At 48.9% G+C, this 24,198-nt stretch overlaps 9 protein-coding genes across 9 annotated transcripts; 4 read left to right on the top strand and 5 right to left on the bottom strand.

Moving 5' to 3' along the window:
- Positions 1-684: 684 nt before the first annotated feature.
- On the bottom strand, positions 685-2,305 carry N7537_010431 (DUF2841 domain-containing protein; the record flags this gene model as incomplete). The annotated part of the gene is made up of 4 exons (XM_056901485.1): positions 685-1,235; positions 1,310-1,477; positions 1,556-2,035; positions 2,110-2,305. The coding sequence occupies 4 exons, from the start codon at positions 2,303-2,305 to the stop codon at positions 685-687; spliced, it is 1,395 nt and encodes a 464-aa protein (XP_056750153.1).
- A 2,551-nt stretch (positions 2,306-4,856) lies between these two features.
- On the bottom strand, positions 4,857-5,102 carry N7537_010430 (uncharacterized protein; the record flags this gene model as incomplete). Its single annotated transcript, XM_056901484.1, has 1 exon — positions 4,857-5,102. One exon carries the CDS (start codon positions 5,100-5,102, stop codon positions 4,857-4,859), a length of 246 nt encoding a protein of 81 aa, XP_056750152.1.
- A 139-nt stretch (positions 5,103-5,241) lies between these two features.
- On the bottom strand, positions 5,242-5,500 carry N7537_010429 (uncharacterized protein; the record flags this gene model as incomplete). Its single annotated transcript, XM_056901483.1, has 2 exons — positions 5,242-5,306; positions 5,368-5,500. 2 exons carry the CDS (start codon positions 5,498-5,500, stop codon positions 5,242-5,244), a joined length of 198 nt encoding a protein of 65 aa, XP_056750151.1.
- A 9,276-nt stretch (positions 5,501-14,776) lies between these two features.
- N7537_010428 (uncharacterized protein) lies at positions 14,777-16,183 on the bottom strand (the record flags this gene model as incomplete). Its single annotated transcript, XM_056901482.1, has 1 exon — positions 14,777-16,183. One exon carries the CDS (start codon positions 16,181-16,183, stop codon positions 14,777-14,779), a length of 1,407 nt encoding a protein of 468 aa, XP_056750150.1.
- Positions 16,184-16,839: 656 nt separating this feature from the next.
- N7537_010427 (uncharacterized protein) lies at positions 16,840-17,399 on the top strand (the record flags this gene model as incomplete). Its single annotated transcript, XM_056901481.1, has 2 exons — positions 16,840-16,956; positions 17,001-17,399. 2 exons carry the CDS (start codon positions 16,840-16,842, stop codon positions 17,397-17,399), a joined length of 516 nt encoding a protein of 171 aa, XP_056750149.1.
- A 1,582-nt stretch (positions 17,400-18,981) lies between these two features.
- Positions 18,982-19,749, top strand: N7537_010426 (uncharacterized protein; the record flags this gene model as incomplete). The annotated part of the gene is made up of 1 exon (XM_056901480.1): positions 18,982-19,749. One exon carries the CDS (start codon positions 18,982-18,984, stop codon positions 19,747-19,749), a length of 768 nt encoding a protein of 255 aa, XP_056750148.1.
- A 916-nt stretch (positions 19,750-20,665) lies between these two features.
- On the top strand, positions 20,666-20,866 carry N7537_010425 (uncharacterized protein; the record flags this gene model as incomplete). The annotated part of the gene is made up of 1 exon (XM_056901479.1): positions 20,666-20,866. One exon carries the CDS (start codon positions 20,666-20,668, stop codon positions 20,864-20,866), a length of 201 nt encoding a protein of 66 aa, XP_056750147.1.
- A 480-nt stretch (positions 20,867-21,346) lies between these two features.
- Positions 21,347-21,724, bottom strand: N7537_010424 (uncharacterized protein; the record flags this gene model as incomplete). Its single annotated transcript, XM_056901478.1, has 1 exon — positions 21,347-21,724. One exon carries the CDS (start codon positions 21,722-21,724, stop codon positions 21,347-21,349), a length of 378 nt encoding a protein of 125 aa, XP_056750146.1.
- Positions 21,725-22,480: 756 nt separating this feature from the next.
- N7537_010423 (uncharacterized protein) lies at positions 22,481-23,113 on the top strand (the record flags this gene model as incomplete). The annotated part of the gene is made up of 2 exons (XM_056901477.1): positions 22,481-22,562; positions 22,710-23,113. The coding sequence occupies 2 exons, from the start codon at positions 22,481-22,483 to the stop codon at positions 23,111-23,113; spliced, it is 486 nt and encodes a 161-aa protein (XP_056750145.1).
- Positions 23,114-24,198: the final 1,085 nt, after the last annotated feature.

Below are 24,198 nucleotides of genomic sequence, written 5' to 3'. Positions count from 1 at the left end.
CAGCTCTTTCAAAGTCAAATTTGCTGTACCCCATCCGTATTCTGCCCCTCACCCGGCCCCGAGGAAAGTTCATTTCACCTGCAGCCATCACAATCCAACGAACTACTGCCAGTTGTTGAACAAAATGGAGGAACATGGGATGGACAATCTTCTAACTGTGTTCACTACCAAATCGAGTGGAAGGTTACTCTGAATAACCGGGCTGTGAAAAAGGACACTGAACTAGTTGCTACTGGCGGAAGACAAAAGAGGAAGCTGCGGATCGTCTACGTCGGAAAATCGCCTCTGACCGACGTGTAAGACTGGACGATACTTCTGTTGTCGTATCTGTAATTCTCCCAGTTAGGCGATATTACCTGGAAGCTTTCGCAGTTGAGATTCGATAAGATAGGCTCACTCTTTGAAGAAGAATCCTTCGAAATTAACAGGGCTCCTTAGTACTGTAACCTCGTAGCTCCCACGATGGCCTTTCTGCGGGTCATTTCCTGCTCACAAAAACTACTTCTCATTATATCCCGCATATCATTCAACCCTTATCTGCCTTCAGAACTTGGATCGTCGACAGCTCCAGTATGTTGTTTACCGAAAAGAAACGACTTGGCGGATATCAAACACTTGCATTTTGCATTTTGCTCACGGTGTATCGTAGGATAAAGAAACCCGTTGTAGCGAATGCTAAGACCGCTAAAAAATCCAATCCTCAGAATAGTAGGTAAATCCATAGGATTCAATGTTTTTTCTCAATTGTTCTGCCCCGTACTCCCCTGTGTTTGGGACCCCTGGCTGTTGGAAGCCTTGAAGGCTATCATAAGTCTCCGGCAAGAATGGTTGGAAGCCCGCAAAGAAAGGAGAATTACATGGAATGGAGTCCGTGCAGAATGTAGTATGTGGGTGGGTCTCAACAAAGGGGTGCTTTCCACTCAGGCCTTGTGGAGATGCCGACACCGACGCTGATGCGTGATTAAAACTGGGGTATATAGCTAGGTCTTGCTGGATATGCTGTGAAGGACTTTGGGCGGCGGAATCAGAGTTCGGGAAAAAGCCCGTAGGCTTTTCCGCAGCGAGCATCAGTGCAGGCTGTTGTGTGCTCCTGTTTCGCACAGACCCACTGCGTATACTCTGGGGCTTTTGACCGGGACATCGGCTAGAGCCGTCTTCTGCTAGGGGAATTTTTCTACTATACTCCCTTTCACCAACAGCGAAGCCCCCTGCGTCAGGTAGGTTTGCTCGGGAAACTGAGACTAATGTTTTCTCGTCTGTAGCAGGTCAGCCGCTAAGGTCTAATCAATTTGTCGGGAGGAGCACGTACCGGCAGTCCCTTCCAGGAACTTTTCCTCCGCTCTTCTAACCACGTACAGTTCATCCAATATCTGCAATCGCTCGGTTGGGAAGATTTGACGACGAATGGGCTGGTCCGCTTCTCTAAGTTGCTGAGAAGTGATTCCATTGCTGGTGCGCAGCTCGCAAAGGATATAAACTAGGAGTCTAATGCGTTCTTGTTGGTTGGACGGTCAGTAATTTAGGCCGATATTGGGAGAAGGTAGTATTCCATTACCAGTTTTGAGAAGATGATCAGGCTCTCGGTGTCTAACTCCAGCTGGCCACCATGGTGGCTTAGTCATATCAGGATCGAATTGTTGGATCCTGCCAGCAACTACCTTTCGTCCGTTGTATGGGTAGTTAATTTGCTTGCGGGGCTCTACGAGCTTGACGTAAGCTTTGGCTATGATACGGCAATTTGTCTGCTGTAGGTTTTGGAACCCCTTTTCGTAGTACCCACGCAAAAAGTCTTTGTCCTTGATATAGATCATAGTCTTCGGATTGCTTGGACTAAGATTTTCGCTCCAGGGCTTTGTTCTTAGCTGTTGGTGTTCTCTGGCCCAAGGCTCCTGCTGACCTAGCCACGACGCTGATCGAATTGAAGGACCCGCCTGCAAATTTATGGGCCCTTCAACTCCGTGAATATCCACACCACAGATCGTATTTGCCATTTGATGCGGCATAGTAGTCTGCCCGATTGGTGGTATTCGGCGAGCTGGTATTTGTACGCATAGCTCCACTTATCCTGGTCAGTTTATCGTGCTGGCTGTATCTAGGCATGTGACTTACATGGGGAATGTGATGAATCGTAGCATGACCTTGCCACAGCGCTCAGAAACTCTTTGATGACTTGTGGAGATAAGATGGTCTGGCTGCTATGGGCGACAGACCGCGACAATTCCTGGCGCAGATTGCCATCTCGGTCGATATAGACGAGAGCAAAGTGCGGATAGGTCAGCCCGCCCTGCTGATTTTGCCTTGACATGTTCGCTCGTACCTGCGCTTGTGGTCAGTTTCTATTCCAATGCGGGGATCAGGACACAACAACAGTACCATACAGCGAAGACCAGTCGACCGAGGTCTCAGATCAAGCGTATTCGGGCGATTGTATGGAATGAAATGTTCTCAGCCGCCAAACTGAAAACAGAAAAAGGAGGGTTCTTAAACAGGCAGTGTGTATGATTGGTTGAAGAGCACAGAAAGCATAAGGCGATCAGAAAAAGCAAACGAGATCACTAGCCGCATGGGCCCTACCTAGGTGCCTCCGAGGATTCAAAGAAGGCACCGGGGATTCAAAGATTTATAGATAAGCTACTCAGCCACCTACCCTTTCCTCTTGTGGCGCACCTAGCGGTTGTTGATTGTGTGGAGAACAGTCTCCAGGCAGAAGAGCTTGCAGCTGGATATAGTGATCTGCCGCCCCGACGGTGAACCACTTCGCGCACCAACTGCAAGGGTTTCATGGTATATATTTTCCTTATTCTTAGCCTATTGCAAATGCTAAGGATGGAATATCCCGTAGGAACTGCCGGTAATAATTTAAGGACCGGAGATCTAAGGTGTTGCCCATGAACCGCATATCTGCTGCTGTGGTACAAAGGGATCGACCCTTGGCAGATCTGCGAAATGGAGCCTCTTCTACCATGGGTTTATGGATCCCTTGGAAAGAGTACCCAATGGACGTGAGAGCGCTGTGGGGGTTGTGTCAGGCTGCCTAGCTATGGCATCTTATTGGGAGCGACATCTGTTCGAGTCAGTTTCCCCCAAGTCAGATTTGCTTCGTGATTACAAATGGAATTCCGGCTATACTAGGCTGGGAATGCCGGTCAGTGCTGGCCGTTCGTGACAGAAGTACGGATCTTTTATCTTAATGCTCCGTCCAATGTCTGACGTCCTCAATTTCTGCTTCGAGCTGCTTGCATAAATATGAACATGTATATAAGTGCATAGGACAGCTCAAATGCTGGTATCTTTCAATTGCGAGCCGTCTTTTATGGTTTTTAGGATATTCCTTTTCCATCTTCCATGTGCTGGTCAAGTGCGGTTCCTGACTCTTGGAGGGGCTATTCACCCTCATCTTCGTGACCCGTTGTCAAATCCCGAACTTGGGTCAAATCCCGAACATGGGTTACAACCAAAGTACCGCCACTAGCCGATCACGCCGAGAGAACGTTAGCCTCAGGGAATCTCTTTTCGGAGATGATGTCAGTTCTCTGTCGCCTTATCTCCCTGACGCTCCATCCCGCTTTGAACGCAAATAGTTCGGCTCTGTGATGGACATGCCTTACTTATTACGATTACGCGATGGATCCCAATGCTGGCTTTCCTGCTGGCTTTTCCATGCAGACGGACTCGGAGCCCCAGAGCCGAACAAAGTTCTATTAAAATTTGAGCCGTAACGTTCCCCGTTTAAGATGAGGCAGGTAAGGTCAAAAGTTTTTCTATAGTATTAGGAGCCTACCCAAACAAGATACAACTGATTCGGCGCCGAAGTCACACCGTTCCCGACGGAGGGATAAATATCAGATGGCCAGATATGCGTACTAACTAGTATCATGATGGCCAATCGACAGTCGACATGGTTTCTACGCAGCGATATAGACGCCAGCTGCGAAACCCCCATGTCCGGTAATCACTAATATCAGCGTGACCCCCGGACCTATAGTTGTAATTTACCAGGTCAGAAGATCTTGATAAAACTATGCAAATCAGGCTGTCAGCTTCAAACTTGAATCGAACTTAAGTCGGGCCATTTCGAGGCCTAGCAGAGCGAGATCGCAGATAAACAAAGTAATATAATTGGGCCGTCGAATCAGCCGGAACCTCATATTTGCTCCTCACTCTATATAACAGCTCAATTCTCACATATTCCATCTTACTCCTTCTTTAGCTTGCATTGTAAAAGTAGTCCCGGGCTAGCGAGGTGAACTGTGAAGGAATCATGTTTTGAATTTATCTTAGAGCCCGGAGGGAGGCTGAACTCGAAGCGCCGAAACAGAATGCAATCGTCATTCGGATTTCAGCTAGGGCTAGACTTCACGCGTTATCAGTGATAGTAATGAGGAAAACCAAGCAGGGAACATTCTTACTTTTGCCCAATGCAAGACCGTGCGCCCTTGGAAAATGGCGCAAGCCACTAGTGGAGCTTGTCATCCGTTTGGCCGAGCCAACGATCGGGATTGAATTCGGCACGTCGGGTCCCCAGGCTCTCAGAAAAATGCAAGTTGTAGACCGACATACCGACTATAGTCTATAGTAATGGTCTCATATTATGGGCTATACTGTACATATCCATCGCGACACTGCATGTTGAAAATGACTTATATTGTAAGGTTTATGTATGGGCTCTAAAGAAAAACAGTACTGTATATATTATGACATGTATAGTAGATCAGCGACAGTTGCCCTTTCGGCTTAGCCGCCGGGCGTTAATAGATTGTGTGTATGTGTGTGTACACATCCATACCTGATCTAAAAGGGTGCTCATAATCGCCTAGGCTTCACAGCATGATGACGTGCGATCGGGTCTGTTTCATCTACCAGGTCCAAAACTCGAGAAGCCATCGATACAAGTTGCCTGTCCTTGGCGAGCCGTCCTCCACACTGGGGATTGGTTCACCGTAGTCTGTGAAGGATATGTCGCTGTAGGAACTAGGAACGGTGTGATAGACCGGCATTTGGCCGTAGCTAGGTCGATGGGCGTCGGAGAAGGAAAGTGGCGGGTAAGAGAAGACCGGGGGTGGCGAGGCGGATGGTTGGCGAGGATATTGTTGCCCAACCATATCGCACTCATATTACGTAGTTGCATAATAGTTGTATAAAACCGGGCGCTCGGGAACTAGGGCGTGGGTTGTGTGTGCATCATTTTCGGTTGCTTTGCTAGCTCGTGATTGTTTGGTGCGAGGCTTATTAGGTACGGCTTTACGAAGTGCCACTGGCTCGTCGTTTGCGCTCCGAGTCTTCCAGTAGTCGCTTCAGCCTTTTCCCTATATGTATCGTTAGTAGAATGAACGGGCGTGCTTAATGTTGCGCGACGAGAGAATGTACGATAATTTCGTTGTACGATGCGACTTTGGATACGCCGGCGCTCCGTAAGGTCGGAGATCTTGGACCTGTCCTCGTTAAGGTTAGAGTTGGGACTGAAAGCGCCGCTATTACTGTGACTAGTGGATCGATGCATTGTGATCAGCAGCCGTGGGGGTAATATTGCATACAGTAGGTATAGATCTATGCATGTACATTGCATATTATATCAACTGACTCCAGCCACAGAGCGGGGACAGCAGGGAGGCGACGTACTCCGTACACGTCATGCATGCCTTCGATTACGGCAATTTGATTGCTAAGACCCGTTGGACTCAAGCGAGAAAGGACTCGATCAACCAATAGATTTTACAGGTAGGCCTGCCAAGTACGGCCGTTCCTTTCACTGTCCCTGATCTCTAATCTGTCTCACAATAGCTCGGGGAAACCATTCCTTGTTTCCCGGAGCTATATTTATGCACTCCCGGGAGCAAACGATCGTCTAGGAACTATAAGTCTGATACCTAGGAGCGACTAATATGATGCGGTGTCATATAGCCGGTACGCTGTAACGCCCCCATAACTTCGTCAACAACTTTTTCGGAAAGTTGCCGCTCACTGTCGATTACTGGCTGCCCATTTTTGTACCGCTCCAGATTTCCACGAACCAATCGGTGCTTTCGTAATTGCTTCACTGCGCTTGGTGCCTTTGATGCCTGAGGCATGAATTGACTCGAGCCAAGAGGGTGAGTAAGCTGGTAAACATCTGGACGCATTTCGCGCTGACGGACCACTCCCTTGCGCCTGACAGCGAACCTCCTACTATGTTGACTTCGATTTGCATCATTCGATTATTTGCTGCAAACTGATTTCAACAAGGGATGGAGGAAACAATCGCCGAGCTAAGACGTTAGCTTGAGGAAGAGAGACAGGCGCGAGAAGAGGCGGAACGACATGTGCAGCCGAACACACTGTTCACCCCTCTCGATCGCTGCCACAATTCTCTGTCTCAAGCGATCGGAGTCGAGACGGATGCAACCCTCACGACTCAGGGCGATGCGACCAACCCGGTGAATAGATTTTACCCCAAGCGCATGATCCCTTGGCTTGATTTCCCTCAGCTCCAGGAGCAAGTCTGGAGGAAATTCGACCGCACGGCTGCCTTTACCTCGCGCCCTCTCTTCCCTTCTGATACCCAAATAGATTATGTCGTCACGAATATCCAGAACAGGCCGATTTATTCGGAAGCGTCCCTTCGAAATTTTGAGCGAGACACGGTGGATAATTTTGTTGAAATGGTTATCAAGGTGTTGCGAGATGTTTCGAAATGAGGTTGGAATCCAAGGCCAAGTCACCTTTTACGACCGCGCGAACCCATCGGAAACTTCGCTGAAGAACAGCTTGGAGCAAATGAATCTTCAGAACGTGCGAACACCCCAATGACTCGCGAACACCAGGCCTGGGAGAGGCAGAGGAAGGGGGAAAGGAGCGGCACAGGGAAAAAAGAGGGATGGCACTGCACGAAGACGCAATCGTCGTGCCGACCAGTTCTGCGTGCACCTTGTGGCTGATGAACGACAAATACCAGTATATGCGGTGGAGTTGAAAGCGCCGCATAAGGTGACAATTCCCGAATTAGTGGCGGGCCTACACCAGATGGATCTAGCTCGCGATGTCATTAACCAGGAAGGCGACACGTTTGAGTTTTATGCCACCTGCCTCGTCGCTGTTGTGGTCACTCAGATATTCTCATATATGATCGACAGTGGGGTTCAATACGGCTACATCTGCATGGGGGAGGCTTTTGTTTTTCTCCATGTCCCGGAGGATGATCCCACAGTTGTTCAATATTCATGTGTATCCCGAACCGGGACGTGCAGGCGGACAATGAATTGCGCCTCCACCGGACCGCCATCGGTCAGGTGCTTGCATTCACCCTTCAAGCGCTAGCCGCCGAAGCTCCGTCTCAAGAGTGGCATGATGCGGCACATGATAAGCTAAAGACCTGGGAGGTCGAATACCTGGATGTGCTGAGAAAAATCCCCGAGACTCTCCGTAAAGACCCGCGAGCCTCCAATCATCGACCCTCGCGCTGGAAACTAGAGCCGAAGACGCACAATACACGATCCCGTGCTCGCTGCAAACCAGACATGTCTACTCCAAAGCATTCGTCGACCGAAGGCAGCGGCAGTGATGAACAATCGCATTCGCCATCCATCACTGCAGCGGCTCACAGCAGGTCGAGCCGTGGCCGAGGCAACAACCGCCAATCAATTAAGGAAAGCGAAAGCACACGAGTCGGTCGGGACTACAAACAGACCTCTCGAAAAGATGGCCAATCTACACGACCCTACTGTACAATTGCCTGCATCCGCGGCATCGTCAACCGAGAACCTCTGGATAAAGAATGCCCCAACTGGAAACTCCACGGCGGCCAGAGACACTCTATGGGACCGCAGGAGTTCACACGCCGGCTTCACTGTCAACTTGCTCGAAACCGAAACCATGGGTTTGAACAGCTTCACGTCTGTGGTCGGACAAGCTACCTCGTCAAAGCTACCCTTCTATCACACGGGTACACTGTGGTCATTAAAGCTACCACAATGGAGAAGGAGCATCGCCTTCAAGCGGAGGCGAACAATTATCGTCACCTCAGGAGCTTGCAAGGAAATCAGATCCCCGCCTGTCTTGGGACATTTACGCCACGAGTCTCATATTGGTACCATGGCGAATTAATGGCGCAGATGATGATACTGAGCTGGTCTGGGAAACGGCTTCAGCATGTCATCAACGATGAGAATTCCAGATTCTTTCACCAGGAGCGCGACTAAGCTCTGACCGTGCTCCGGTCGCATGGAGTTGTCCACAGCGACAGTGAGTGGCGCAATATGCTGTGGGATGACCTGGGTGTTCGTTTGTCATTGACCTGGAGGAAGTGAAATGGTTGAAGCGCCCTCGGGCTCTTGAACCAACCTTTGGCAACATGCGGCATGGTCATCGCGTCGGGGTTGGGAAAAGCAGAAAAAAGCTCCTGTCCAGCTCAACTGCTGTCCGCTCATGACGGCCCCCAGACCCATAGACCGTCAGTTGACGTTACGTCTACACCTTCAGATCACTCGTGATACCTGGGGGGAGGGAGTACAGCGTTAAATTCACGAATCGAACAAAGAAATCAAAGCCCTCGGAATAATACAGACCTTAGGCGAGACAATGTCCTTTGGAGTGAAGAACTTGGGCGTGCTTTGATGAAATGTCGACCGACTCTGCAGCGACCGGGGGCAGCAAAACGACGCTATGTCGAGCTGAGACAGGAGGCGCAAAACTTTTTCGTTTGTCGTGAGAAGGTAATCCACTTTCTACCTGTTAAACTTGCGATCTTATTCTTGATGCACACATTTCTATCGTCATCCATTATTTCGAGGCGAATTGCGCTTCTATATATGCTTCGACACCACCGAATCATGATGCGAGCCGGGCTTCCGAACTTGAGGCTTTTTCCAATGATATACCATTATGAAAGCATCGCAAAGTTTCATTTAATTTCAATACCTAGCTAAGACTGTCGTGTATAAACCGAACATATCGCGGTGAAGGTCCCGGGTTGCTGAAAACTCTGACAGCAGAATTATCCGCTCACGTTTGCCATGCACGTCACGTCGTTAGATATACATTCCGTCAACAAGACCCTGTCTTCTAAACTCCTTGGAAAATTTGTTGTTCGATTTCGCGGCTAATTCCAAGTATTTATAGCTGACTTCCGTTGTATCTGCCTCAGCGAGAGCGTGTGCAACTGTTGCGATATTTTTGATCTGATTGATGGCAGTCAGCAAGTGATATATTCTCGATAATATGGAACTCACCTCTCGTCCATTAAGAGCCAAAGATTCCAATCACTGGATGTCCTCCTCAATCACGACAGGACCTTGGAGTGTTCGGGCCTTGAACAAAAAGGTTCTCCAGAGGCCTCTGCGGAAGTCTTCCGTCAAATTTTCATACTCAACGGTCAAATGGATTCGGCTCAGAATTGCATTGTCAAACTGGATACCTCGGTTCGAAGTTAAGAAAAGAAGACCACTAACACCATATGAAGGGCCAAAGAACGTCACTGCACATGTAGTGGTTTAATACATATCAGCGGTCAGGTATTCAAATACAGGATGGATCGAAATCAGATTCACCACTTTACATATATTCCTTCTCGAACCCTATTCTGAGACACGCTAGTTCATTCCCGGAATAGCTGTATTTCCAAGGTCGAATTGTATGGAAAGAGAAAACCACGTGATATGTAGTGATATAAAATACCGGTAATACCCTGACCATCAATACGTTCAAATTTGGCAGCAATTGGCAGCAATGCTAGCCAGAATTATATGGATAAGCTTTTTCGCAAAACCTACACAAAATCCTTCTATGATCGGAAGATTATCTTATCAAATGTCTTACGAAATGACACTATGAAGTGGGGCTCGATGCGAAGTAATACATCATATTCAAGTATCTTACTCATCTAGGTTTCAATATTCAACATCTGTTTCCCACTCCAGCAAAGTTTCAGAATTAGATAAGGTGTGGTGATGATTGAGCCCCAGTTTTTGTTTTTGCTTGGATAGACAATCTCGTAGTAAACCGAGGGCTTGGGTATCATGACCTGAAAACTTCAAGGCGAAAGCAAGGTTGGCCATACTAGTCAGCGTAGAAGGATGGTCCTCGCCGAGCTTCGTCTTGCGAGTCTCCATGACCTGCACAAAATGCTGCTCAGCCTCCTCCCACCGGCCCTGGTTCCAAAGCGTCGACGCTAGGTTGGCCATGCTGGTCAGCGTAGAGGGATGGTCTTCGCCGAGCTTCGTCTTGCTCGTCTTCACCACCTGCATAAAGAGCTGCTCGGCCTCCTCCCATCGGCCCTGATTCCAAAGCGTCGACGCTAGGTTGGCCATACTGGTCAGTGTGTCAGGATGGTCCTTGCCGAGCTTCGTCTTGCGAGTCTCCATGACCCGGACCTCGAGCTGCTCGGCCTCCTCCCACCGGCCCTGGTTCCAAAGCGTCGACGCTAGGTTGGCCATACTGGTCAGTGCGTCAGGATGGTCCTCGCCGAGCTTCATTTTACGAGTCTCCATGACCTGCACCTCGAGCTGCTCGGCCTCCTCCCACCGGCCCTGGTTCCTGTACGTCGACGCTAGGTTGGCCATACTGGTCAGCGTAGAGGGATGGTCTTCGCCGAGCTTCGTCTTGCGAGTCTTTATCACCTGCATAAAGAGCTGCTCGGCCTCCTCCCACCGGCCCTGGTCCCTATACGTCGACGCTAGGTTGGCCGTACTAGTCAGCGTGTCAGGATGGTCCTTGCCGAGCTTCGTCTTGCGAGTCTCCATGACCCGGACCTCGAGCTGCTCGGCCTCCTCCCACCGGCCCTGGTTCCAAAGCGTCAACGCTAGGTTGGCCATACTGGTTAGCGTAGAGGGATGGTCCTCGCCGAGCTTCGTCTTGCAAGTCTCCATGACCTGCACCTCGAGCTGCTCGGCCTCCTCCCACCGGCCCTGGTTCCTATACGTCGACGCTAGGTTGGCCATACTAGTCAGCGTGTCAGGATGGTCCTTGCCAAGCTTCGTCTTGCTCGTCTTCATCGCCTGCACAAAGAGCTGCTCGGCCTCCTCCCACCGGCCCAGGTTCCAAAGCGTCGACGCTAGGTTGGCAATACTAGTCAGTGTGTCAGGATGGTCCTCGCCGAGCTTCGTCTTGCTCGTCTTCATCACCTGCACGTCGAGCTGCTCGGCCTCCTCCCATCGACCCTGGTTCCTGTACGTCGACGCTAGGCTGGCCATACTGGTCAGTGTGTCGGGATGGTCCTCGCCGAGCTTCATTTTACGAGTCTCCATGACCTGCACCTCGAGCTGCTCGGCCTCCTCCCACCGGCCCTCAAGCCAGTATGCTGTTGCAAGCATCTGTGTGCTATCAAGAACATCTTGATGATTATCATCAAACAATATCATTCTTTGATTTCTTGATTTTGTTGCCATTTCTCTTATATCCATAATGTTGCCGCTTTGCGACGCATACCACGCACCTCTATAAAGCAGCGTAGCCCACTGTTGTAGACACTGAGGTGATGCTGGCCCCTGCGACATTGCGGATTTGACATGAGGAAAAAGTGGCCTGCACCTCTCCCAGTTTTTATACTCACCGGTGGGAAACTCGTCGCACAGGATGCTAATGAATTTATCCTTCCATTGGTCTATTTGTCCATGAGATTTTAACCACGCGCGCGTTGTCAGTTGCACTAGCCGATGCATCGTAAAGGAGGTGCTGTTCTCACTAACAGATATAAATGAATAGTCCCTCAGTGTTGCCACGTCATCTTCAAAGTCGGGACCTAAATCAGATTCAGATGTCTCCCCATCACTGGAGTCACTAAGAAGTTCTGAACTTGATCTGTAGTTGGCCTTAGGCTGATGCCGGATAAGGTTCTCTGGTATCCCTTGCCGATCGAAAAAGCTCATAAGACAAAGCAGCTCCACAGCAGATGGCTTTGTTTGGCGTATATACTCGAATGACATTTGCCACGTCACCAAAATTGAATTTTTAGCTTCCCAGTCCCGGTAGAGGTGACCTGCCTCTTTTTTCAGCAGCTTTGTCGCTTCACGGTCGCTCCTTTGGAAATCTCTCAGGTATTGTGACACGGAGTAGCGAGGCGCCCGATTTCGAATATAGCTAGCGGCCTGTACGATCGCTAGCGGTATGAACTCCAATGTGTTCACCAACTGTTCACTTTCTTGGCTCTCCTTTGGTTGTTCAAGCTTTCTTTTGAGAAGCTCTAGTGCTTCGGAGCTTTCCATGGGTTTAACCTCAATAAGGCCCTTGTGATCGACAATCTTCAATGCAGCCTCTCTAGTTCGACTTGTGATAATGATAGATCCATTTCGGCTTCTAGGGACATATTCTAACAGTGGTTTTGTTGAAGCGTTCGTTGGGCCTCTCATCGAATCTTCTTTGCCTACCACCGGAACCGAGCAAAGAAGCTGATCGTCGTCGACGTTATCAAGGATACATATCCATTTTCCTATCTTGTCATCTCGAAGCCAGTTTTCGACCAATTTGAAAATGTTAACTTTGGGATTTTGACGACCCGGGATTTTAACCTGGTCCGCGATGTCCCGGAAACTTTGCTCGAACCGGGCTTCATTACTCGCATGAACCCAGAAAACCCATGTTGCCGGTGATTTGGATCGGACTTGATAGGAGTATTCGATCGCAAGTTGCGATTTTCTTCGACTTGTGAGCAATCGACCACGTAAGAACCGCAATACACTTACCCGACACCGCCAAGGCCAATAAGCGCTATTCTCGACCCCGCGACCGAGCTTTTACTATAGATCTGATCGAGCAGTGTGTCACGACGGACAAAGTCTGGATCGCGCGTGAATGGCACAGTTGACAAAGGGCTGGGCGGAGTTTCTGGTCGCTCTAGACGGAAGCGGCAATTAGTCAGTTGGCCTGGACCTTGTTCCGTTCCTCTGACTTACCCAGAGGCAGATGGAACTCTGCATTGATCGAGCCGCTGTTATCTCCAATCTGCAGTCCATGGTTATTGCCATGGAATGATGTCGATGTCATGGTCAAATAAATGTGGCTCGTTTGTAGTTCTTGAAGGGCCGTTATCTGACTCTCAGCTGAAGGGGGGGAACGTCCTTGGGCTCCCTATCAGGTGACTCCGAGCGCTAGGACAGGGAATCAGATTGGCGGACAGCCCACATCGAGCCTTCTGTTGGTCCTGTGTGGGGTGACCCTCTTCCCAGGAATCGGATCGACCCGAGCCAGAAAACCCAGATAAAGACAGGCCAGATCCCTCCAGATAAGAGCGCGCTTTGACATTATCAATCTACAGTACAGCAGCTGTCTCAAATGCACAGTATAAGCAATAAAACTCACAATCTGTTTATTGCTATGGTTGAGCTAGCACAGGATGCTCCGGTCCTTGCAACCGCCATTTTTTTGAGGTCCGCAGCTTTCAGATGGGCCACCAAGCTCCCAGGAACTGAGAGATCGCTAAGTCACGTGCAATTCCTAATACCCAGCATGCCCCAGACCTTTCGTCCAAAATAATTTCATCTGCTCACTGAGCAGAGGGGTGAGCAAAGGTGAGCAGATGGATTCGCTTTCCATCACATTTCCGCGGTTTCCCATCGCTCCCCCGCTAAATAATCTTCGACCAACGCCCTCATTCTCCCACCGGTCTCTTCGCAACATGGCGCCAAGACTCCCTCTCTCAAAGCTCGAAATGATCCAGCATATGATATTGAGCAAATCACTGACTGCCTCGCAAATGGCTAAAGCTGCTGAATGTAGTAAGCGTTCCATTATCAACATCAGCAACAACCTTCGACGGTTCGGAAATGTCAGAGCACCCCCAACTCGAGTAGGTCGACGACGGACCGTAACACCTCCGATGATAGAAGCACTGTGCGATCGCCTCCTCGAAAAGCCCGGTCTATATGTGGACGAGATGGCTATCTTTTTATGGGACGAGTTCCGTGTCCAGGTCACACATTCAAGCCTTAAACGGGCCCTTGCTTCGGTGGGTTGGTCGAAGAAGGTGGCTCGACAGAGAGCAAAGGAACAGAATGCGGATCTACGAGATTTCTATATGCATAACCTGTCCGACTTTCAGTCGTATCACTTGGTCTACGTAGATGAGTCTGGGTGTGATAAACGAATTGGGTTCAGACGGACAGGCTGGTCTCCGTTAGGCACGGCACCATTGCAGGTAGCCAACTTCCATCGTGACCAGCGGTACCAGATATTGCCCGCATATTGCCAAGATGGGATTTTGCTCTCTCGTATATTTCAGGGCTCCACGGATGCTGCAGTCTTCGAGGACTTCATTGATCAGCTTCTTCGGCATTGTGGAAGATGGCCTGAGCCTAAGTCCGTTCTAGTCATGGACAACGCATCTTTCCATCGTTCTGATCGTATCGAGGAAATGTGCATTGAAGCAGGAGTAAAGCTAGTGTATCTGCCGCCTTACTCACCTGACTTGAATCCTATCGAGGAGTTCTTCTCAGAATTGAAAGCATTCATTAGACGGAACTGGGTGCGGTATGAAGAAGACCCAGAACAAGGGTTTCAAACTTTCCTCGAGTGGTGTATTGAGGTTGTTGGGTCCCGAAAGCAGAGTGCTTTGGGTCATTTCCGACATGCTGGTGTTACCATTGGGTCTCACGGCTAGGTAGAAATTTTGAGGCGTTATAGTGTTGGGCTGTATAGTGACACAATATATATACATTTTAACACTTACCTAAATTGCACGATTCTCTGCTAACTATTTTTTTGTGTGCCCACAGTTGTGGTTTAATCAGTTACTGGAGGAGCTGCTTTAAACAGAAGGGATTAAAGAGTCAATCTAAAGTCTATACTAACGCCTTCTACATCTTCCACGCGTTCAAGCTACGGCCTGCGTAGTTTGGTTGACCGGCGAGACATTCCTCACACACTTGACCCATTGGCCAATATCTCTCACGAACTGGCGTGCGATACCTACCATAATCCCTTTGTCGATGAAGAATGACGGATCTTGGTCTTCATGAATCAGCTTAAGGTCTAGACCATTGGCTAACGCCACGTTGCATGTTTCCCGGAATTGAGCTTTCAAGTTGTCGTCCTTGACATTCGCTTCATGCCATGCGCTATAATTCCTGACAGCTTCATCTCGTAGTCCAGGAATATCGAGGTCATCCATGGCTTGGTCATTCGGCGACAGAATCATTGCTGAGGCTGCGGTTGTGTTGGACGTTTCTGATTGCGGAGAAGATTGCACTCCATTGAAATGGATGTTGATAGGGTGACAGCTTCCTGGAGTGCCGGACATCTTGTTGTTCTTAGATTGTTGGCTCTCTAGCCTGTGCCGCTCTTCCATATATAGTTCTTCACGGAAATTATCCGGGACGTCTTCATGAGACTGCAAGGTGCCACCTTTTTCCACAAAGGCGATCAAACGCTTTAGTTGATGGCTCCTCAATTTATAGTGCTTTTTCCCGTGGGGGTCTTGCCAGCAATGTGGGCCGAGATGGCATGAGGAGGATGGGCAACGCATTAGATTGTAAACACCCCGCCATATCGATTCTTGTCCAGACACGTTTTCTTCGGCATCCAGTTGAGCGTCTCGCTCGTTGAGCATTCGTTTAGTGACCGATGACCTTCCTCTTTTCTCGACCCTACCCGAAGTGATTTTGTGGAGACTGTCGTCCTCAACATATTTGAAGATAATACTTAGCCTCAGTTTCTTGCCTCGACGAAATAGTTCGCCCCACTTCAACAGCTGCTTTTCAACAGCAGTCCAATCGATGTCGAGATGGTCAAACCGTTTCATCAGGTCGCGTTGGGAGCGATCATTCACCGATACAGCGATCGAGGTGTCGTCCGACCTTACCCTTCCTTTACGGGGGACCTTCCCTTCTAACAACCTCTCAAGTTTACCCTTCAGGGTCTTCGGCCAATAAGCACTCGGAGTCAGGACTACATCCTCTTCAGTGTCTCGCGAGAGCACCTTCTTATTCACCGTAACTTTCCATTCTATCGTATATTGGATGCAGTTTGCCGGAAGCTCGTCACTTAGCATTCCATCGTGCCACTCGGATAGCTGGAGCAGTCTGGGTCTTTCGGGTTGGTGTTGGGACAGGTCTTCTAGATCGTGCCCGGAGTGATACTCGGGGGAAGAGCTAAGCCCACAGCTTGACGCAGGCGTGCGACCGTAGTATCCTGGAGTGGGGGCATATTGCGAATCTTGATCTCCAGGTTCAAGGTCATGCGGTTGAAAATCACGTTCATCGGGATACGAATCAGTAGTCATCGTCATCGTCTGAACGCTTCAAAGAATCCAATGTCAGCATGATTCCAACCAGTAAGTCAAGCAAATGCTAGTCCTCCATTAGAAGGTCAAGCTTGTTACAAAAAGCAAATGAACATTACCCAGTAGTACTGTCTCTATACAACGCACTCGGTGTAGAGGTGCGTGGTTGACGGGAGTGGGATTTGAATTCCCGCCACGTCTCCAGACGAGAAGAGCAAACACTCTGTCTGTTTGGCCTGTTTGCAGGATCAACGTTCTAGAAAGCCTAAGAACCATACAGGTCTATTACAGAAGCTATTTTTATGCTGTTATTTGCAGGTGTATTGGATTACTGCCAAGACAGGGGTTCAGGGGAAGAGTAACTGTAATAGGTATAGCGTGTTTCAAAAGAGGGTTCGAGATAGAATCTCCGTGTGCAAGTGGTGAATGTATAGATCTATACCAGCAAATTTGTATGGTGACTACAGGGAGTGAACGTTGGAAGCCGGTCGAATGCAAGTAACTGAGGGACTGCTACCTTGCAAACCCAGTATTACTGCTACGGTGACCTTGGTCTAGCCATGCTCCACCATGGACAGCCGAGTGAGCAAAGTTATAGTATAAAGAGAGACTGGTTCCCAACAGCGGAATGAGCGTCTTTGCCAGCACGATCAGTCATGGAGAGCCCCAGCAAAACATCAGAAGTCACAGGTACACAGCGAGAGGCACCGCTCTACACACAGCCAAGTTCAACCGAGGAGCCCCCGCTTCCCGGTGCTACAACCCCGCGGCCGGTAAGAATAAAATATGAATAGACCGGACCACGCTGACCAGCCAGACCCAAAACCGCGACATAGAGAGGCAGACTTTGGCTGTAGAGCCCTTCCGACCCATACTTGAGGTCTTGAAGCAAATTGAAGAAGATACTGAACTTGCATTTCGAGCTGCACGTCTGGTGGGGTACATTCGATGTTTATGGGAGTCTTGTGTTTCCAAACATACAGACATCCAGCAGCTCGAAGAGGAAAATGAGAAGCTGCGGACTGGAAATATTCAGCTATGCAACGAGGGAAGCCGCTTGAAGCACTGCCAAGATGAGCAAGTGGCCCGCTTGCATGCTATCGATGATGCGTTGGATGAAGTTCGGGGAAGACTTATCGGTATGCTCAAAGTTTGGAACGATCGGTCTGTCGGCGACTTGGCCATTTTGCCGGAAGATGGGCTTCCCCGATGTTAGTCGTTGCCGTCGAACAGGCCAAAGTTGCTTCAAACTTTTGCACCGCCCCAATGCTTCAAGCAAGTGTTCGATGATAGCAAGTACTTGCTAGCCCTCCAATGAATTCCTTGATTCTGTGTGCCTAAACTTCGCGGTCTACCAAAATTGCTGAACAAGTTGATTGCTCACCGACTGAACTTCCAGCACTTCGAACAGCGTAATATGACAAGATTAGCCAGGTGGTGAGAATGCATAATTGCAGCTGTCAAAGTCAGCAAAGAGTGGTATTTCCTCATACGCGGCCAACTTTACCTCTAGAAATAACAGCCAGCAGGACAGGACAACCCCAAAGATCACAATCAGAAGAAGCACAACAGCCAACCCGATCGTCCAAAGCAAAGCACAACGTAGTTGTAATCGAGTCCATGAATGGGTCATTGTATACTCATCCAGCCACCACAAGAGAAAAGTCAAGCTCAGATAATCCACAAAGTGAATAAAAAGTACGACACCTCGCAGTGGAGATAGACGTAAGTACCAACTAGTGTGGCTGTAACCTTGATCAAGCACGAGGAAAGGGAAAATAATGAAAAATAGATCATTAATTGAGATGGTGTATTGATAAGGCTTCGCAGCAGGATGCTCATTCGGAGAGACTGATCCTTGGTGGTTAACTCGAGTTTGAGAAATCTTGTAGCACGTACCACGAGTAAGAATGGGAACACGCTGGCTACCCCAAGTATTACCCCTCCTACAGCATCACTTGCCCCGGCCCAGCTCAGGCCCATATAAACTACTAGGAGAACATCCTTCGGTACAGAGACTGCAAGGTCAAGCGCCAGATGTGAAGAGTTTTCCCGCACTGTTCGACGAGACAATTCCAAACGGACGAGGCTGACAATTAGCAGGGCGGTAGACAGGGCTTCACGCACCCCAGGCGAAATCTGCATGACTGGTTGACATACTCGTAACGTGCAGTTTAAAGGGGCTGAATTGCACTTATACACAGGATTATGTGCTACCTGATTAGTTATGATATCATGCATGGGGGCTCAATGATCATGTCCTTCGATTTGTAACCGCCGCATAACCTGGTACCACCGAGCCTCCTTCTGGGAACCCAATGAATGGCTCCGGGAACGGGGCGGGAGCTCCTAGGACCTCCGAAGCTCCCGGGAACACATACTTGGATCCCGGGAACCATCTGTCCACTCCCAGACACCGAGCAGCTCATAGCACTTCATAAGTATAAGCACCCATCGACTAAGAATGTACTCAACAAGTTCAGTACTCTAGGAGCGGGAGTGGCTCTCCCAGGAAGGAACTACGGTACATGCTCACTATAAGCTGCATTGAAATTTTCTGGAAGTTTTTATAAGATACCTTGATCCCTACTTTTTGATACCGTTCAATCCTTCAAACGAACTTATTATTACGATTCCCCCTTGGTAAGATCTACATAGTAGCTTGAGCAAGACGAGAATATACTGAAATTCCAAAACCCACAGCTCAACTCGCATAATCTGTCAAGATGTCTCAAGGTCAAAAAGTAATGTCATTGCTATTTTACCACGCAGGCTACTATGAGATAGCATGCAGCATAATGGGACAGTTGACGGCTTCCGATGTTGGCGCCCTCTTAGCTTCACTCCGGATTACACCATCCCAGCATACAGTGGAGACGTTCCTACAGCCACTACGAGACTTTGACCATACCATGCAACTGTTTGAGCCTTGGTTCCAGGACAACTGCCAGGTCCTGATCATCGGACCGGACACCATTCGATTGAGCGACCGAATCTTCAATGCAGACGAGTACTACAAACGGAAGCGCCCAAGTCAAACTCAGCTGGAGGTGTGGATTTTTGCAATCCCCGCCAACTTTGAGAAGAGTGCTAAAGAAGTCCAGTGCCTCAGGGACTGTTCCCATGCCTCCTCGGTATTCTCTATACAGGAGCGCGCAGAAGCACTGATTGCTGGACAAGAGCTTCTCGAAAATAATCTTATCAGGCAGATCAGTTATACAGATCCTGAACTAAGCAAAGTATCTGGGGAGTACCTAGATGCCAAAGTTTTCGATCTCTTTAGCACGACCACACATCGGTATCTACACACAACACATCTAATTGGGCTTGGATTTGCGGGAATGGAATTTGGCATCGAGTGGAACATCAAGGATCCAATGTCGAAGGATCACTGCTGGAAGGCAAGTCACGGGATTCCTTACATCGAGGCTGCTAGCCCTCGCGACACCAAGGTAGCCGTGAAAGACCGTTGGCGTCATCAAAACCCCCAAAGCCTGGTATTTTACCCCGTGTACCCGGATTGGGATCCACAGTCAACGGTTTCTATCCCTGTCGGCTCGTCCTGAACTCTTGCTTTGTCGCAACTGGTGTGTTGCTTGTTAGTCAGTTATTCATGATAATGAACGAGTAATGTAAATAGAACTATCATCTTACGTTGATATAGCGGAAGTACCTAGGGCTCGATGATACCGACCCAATAGCAGTAGATACGGAGCCAGAGCCAAGTAGATTCCAAGGCTGCGGCCCTAAGGCCTTGCCAACCATCAGATTGCCAGCTGGCGTCCCCTACAGTTCCACGGTCCACTTAGCCACAGGTCTCAGAGCTACAGATCCCTGATGGCCTCAAGCCCTGATACGATACAAGCTTTTAGAACCAATTACAGCGCTGTGAGGGCCTCATGTATAAATAGATGTATTACCATCTGGAGATAAGCAATCAAAATTAAGAACAACTATAATTGACTCCAGATCCAAGATGTAGCACGAAGAAGTAAAAGAAAGGTACAATAGCTTCCTCGCGTTCGGGGGAACCCAGATACATTATGTGGGTCCACCATTACATTCATCCTCTGATAATCGTATGTGCTTCATTTCTGTCCCTGATAAGGGCCCTAGGAGCAAGTGCCGCGATCCCGGGAGCCAGTGCCTTGACATTCAAAGTAGGTGATGTCATGTCGAATGATACCGGGGTCTATAGAAACGCTAGCAAAGCTACATCCTCGGAAAATAGTTAAATAGCGGCCATGGCCGCAAAGGCTCTCAAGCCCATCATTTAATTACCGGAAGCGATAAAACGTCCTCGCGGTCAGAGAAAACCAAATGCCACCACAGAGAAGACCAGTGGCACTGCAGAGCCCCTTCCCATTACCAAAAGTTTACCGAGGTCAGTCGCTGGGGTGCAACTATCATGACAGTCCTGACTAACATCGGCTCAGACAGACAACATCCAACTCAAAGAGTTGAAGGTATCATTATGCTGAAATGTCGAGAATGCAGCATAACCACATTCTCATGCTGCAAAACCGCGATAACATGCTGCAGGCTTACGCAAGTGAAAATGCGAGTTTGGAGGAGCAAAATCAGTCTTTGCTTGAACATGTCAAGAGTCTTCAGCGAGAAAATTGCTCCCTAGAGCTCAAGTATAACAAACAGATGTCCGAATGGGCGAAGGAGAGGCTGTAGTACTCAGAGCAGCCCGATGGAAAGCGACCTGAGACCTGTTTGATCAGATCTGATTGACCGGATTTTACATCAAACTCTGAGGTACTCGGAATAACCCGCTTTCAATAATTTTACCTACGAGCCAGTTGGTAGGAAGAAGAGGTACCCAAAAGGGTTAACGACGCCATCACTCGGTGTTCAATGGGGAATTGTGTCAAAAACTGAGCGTGTAATAGTGTGTTTGAGCCTGCAAGAAATGTGCCAAAAAACCGCAGCCACCTTATTACTCATAGCCACAAAGCCAAGTTCCTCGCTAGAATAGCAATAGCTGTAATACAATAACCATGCTTTACTATTAGAATGAATGGTCTTCCCCTCTGGTTGGCAAACGAACAGAATGCCCCCAACTGGGTCAAAATGGTATCGATGGATTGCTGATACATCTCTCCCTAACTTATATGCCACTTCGGCCGCTATAATTATAGCAATCTGCTTGATCTATTAGTTTGCACGAGATGTGTGGCTCTGGGCGTGGACAAGACGCCATGTGATCTTCCGTCGCCCTTTCCGATCGAAAAGGACAGGCGCTTGGAGGCGACTTGCCTTCGTCCACTTGCCAAAATGCCTGCGTTGGCTTGACATCCCAACTACCGGGAAGCGCTCATCCTGACTGTCATGCTCGCAGCAAACATTGTTGGCCTCCGGCTTAGAGCCCATCCTTGGGCGGAAGCACAGGGCAGGGCTGGCTCTTTGGCAGTCATCAACATCGTGCCTTTGTGCACCGGTATTAGCTTTGGGCTTCCGGCGGACCTGCTTCACGTGGACCGCCAGATACTCGCATGGTTCCATCGCTGGGTAGGTCGCATCTGCGTGCTTCATTCTCTGATTCACTGTTGACTGCTTGTTACTGCCGCCAGAACAATGAACCTGGCGACCTCACGGCATATTGTTCCAATAGGCGTAAGTCAAAGATCTCCCAAGGCTAAGTGTGCCTATTGCGCATATTAACGTCTCATCAAATATAGGCCGGTTGTGCCCTCTTTCTCGTGATACCGGTTACTTGTGCGGCGGTCCAACGGCGATACTTGCAGTTTGCGATGAAATGTCACTACCTTCTTGCAGCAACGGCGATTGGCGCGCTTATATACCATCTCTGGAGCGGCGGTCACTGTATTGTTGGTACCTGGTTGGTGCCATCTGTCTGTGGTTTTTCATCAGCGCTGTTATTTGCATAATGGCCGCATGGAATCAGAAACCTTGGGGGTCTTCCCAAAGAAGGTAGTCATGAACTTGGTGATCCATTTTCTCTGGCTGGATATAGAGCTACGCCTCAACCGCCCTGGCCAGTACGTACATCTTTGGATGCCACGAGCCGGCTTTCGGGCTTTCTTTCAGCTCCCTCGGTTCTATGTTGCATTCTGGGAAAAGGGACCAACACAGAAAATAGTCCGTATGGTAGCATAGCCGCAAACCGGGCTTACGCAAAAGCTATATCACGAAGCACTGAAATCCCCGGCTAAGCAGTCTCTTATGATACTCGGACCCTACGGACACCCTCTCGATTTCTACCGGTTCGGTACAACCCTCTTCGTTGTGGAGGATATTGGATTTTTTCGAGCGCTTTCATACATTGAGATGTTGGTGGAGGCAAGCCGCAGGCGCGAAGTGATGGTGCGAGAGCTAGAGATTCTCTGGAAGCGCCAAGTTGGCAAAGATGGTATGTTTCTTGGACAAGTACTTGCGGGTCAAGAAGCCGTCTGTTGACCGGGATTTTCCAGAGAATCCACAATGGGTAAATGAATGGATGCAAGGACTTTTCAATCGCGACTGGAGAGCATTCAATGCGAATTTTCTGCTAGTGTAGCCTATCTGAAAAGCCACGATCTGACCATTCTCCAGATTTTGCAATTCAGCATCTATTGCCCGCGTACTCAGACAGGACCCCAGAACAATATTTCCTACGAATATGCCGAAAGTATTTGCTACTTTTATGGCTCGATCAAAATTGAGGAAGAAGTTGAACGGCATCTCAATAATCACCAATGCGGAGCTGTGGCCGTAGCGGGTGAGTTTCCGAATTCCAACCTTCACCCCTTATCGTGGGCTGAAGAACAAAGTTTTGTGCTTATGGTGCTTACGACCTATGCGGCATGTGCGGGTCCATCAATACGTGATGCTGTGTCAAAGACTGTACGGCTACACACAGGAAGAAATCTCCAGCTAATGGTTTTCGACCCCGATATGAGCCCTGCGCCGGATGAGTTGTAGATTCACTCAGCAGCGACGAGCCTCCAGCTGACCGCCAGGATCCACCACATCAACTTTTGGGAGTAAGCGAGGATAAGCATACTCACCAAGTACGACGATTCCTAGCGGACAGCAGCAAGCTACAGTACTCATCGCCTAAAGGAATCCATAAGGAAGCTGGAAACGTCGAAATGAACGACCTCTCACTTGCAAACAAGCCAAACAGACTAGTTCGCAGGATTCGGTCGGTTGTCTGGCAACCTTTTTACACCTCTAGTATCCCCTTCGGTCAACTGTTTTTTGGTTATGATTTTGAGGTAGCGGTAATCTGCTTGTGGTGTATGCTTCCCGCATATATCGGTGGGATTCTTATAATATTAAAGACTCAATGGAAGACTGGAACGATGTTGTGATGATGTGATGATGTGTGATGTAAATGACGGGTGTCTAAAAGCTCTATATCCGAAGGAAACAAATATATTTGACATACTGTAAAACCCAACATAGTGACCGTAAACACCCGGCATACATAACATCCAACGGAACATGCCAACTGGAAATCAAGCTACTGCCCCAGCTATCGTTCCGTCATAAGTATGGGGAAATTTGTATGTTGTCAGGAGGTTGACAAATTCCAAGGCATCATTCTGCGACTGCTTTGACCCATAAAACGATGCCCTAGGCCCTCCTTTACTATCCCAGAGCCGTAGGAAAGTGAAACGATCTGTATGGTAAAAGCACACTTCCCAACAAGATTTATATCCATCGGTTGAAATGGATTTAGAGTCACCCATTAGAAGCGTTAGGCGATAGAGAAGAAGCGAGGATGATATATGGTATAGAAAGCCACATTGTCGTAGGGAATTTTCGAAATGCTTTGATGAATGGCGTTCGTTGGAAACTTGAGCATTCCTCAACTCAAAATCTTGCGTAGACGGGTTCCACCAAAGTTTGTCGTCGTCCCATTTCACAAACTCCCTCTGTCGTCTCCGACCCGACTCCTTTGGATCAGGCTTCACCCACTTCCATTTGCTTTTCATTTTTTTCCGTAGCATATTGGTAGCTTTTAGCTCATCCTGGTTTAACCGGTCGCCCTTGTCGTAATG

Source organism: Penicillium hordei, assembly GCF_028827395.1.
Source record: "Penicillium hordei strain IBT 12815 chromosome Unknown utg000005l_segment0_segment0, whole genome shotgun sequence".
Taxonomy (NCBI): Eukaryota; Fungi; Ascomycota; class Eurotiomycetes; order Eurotiales; family Aspergillaceae; genus Penicillium; species Penicillium hordei.
The sequence above is the reverse complement of the archived record's forward strand: the minus strand, read 5'-3'. Positions and strand labels throughout refer to the sequence as shown.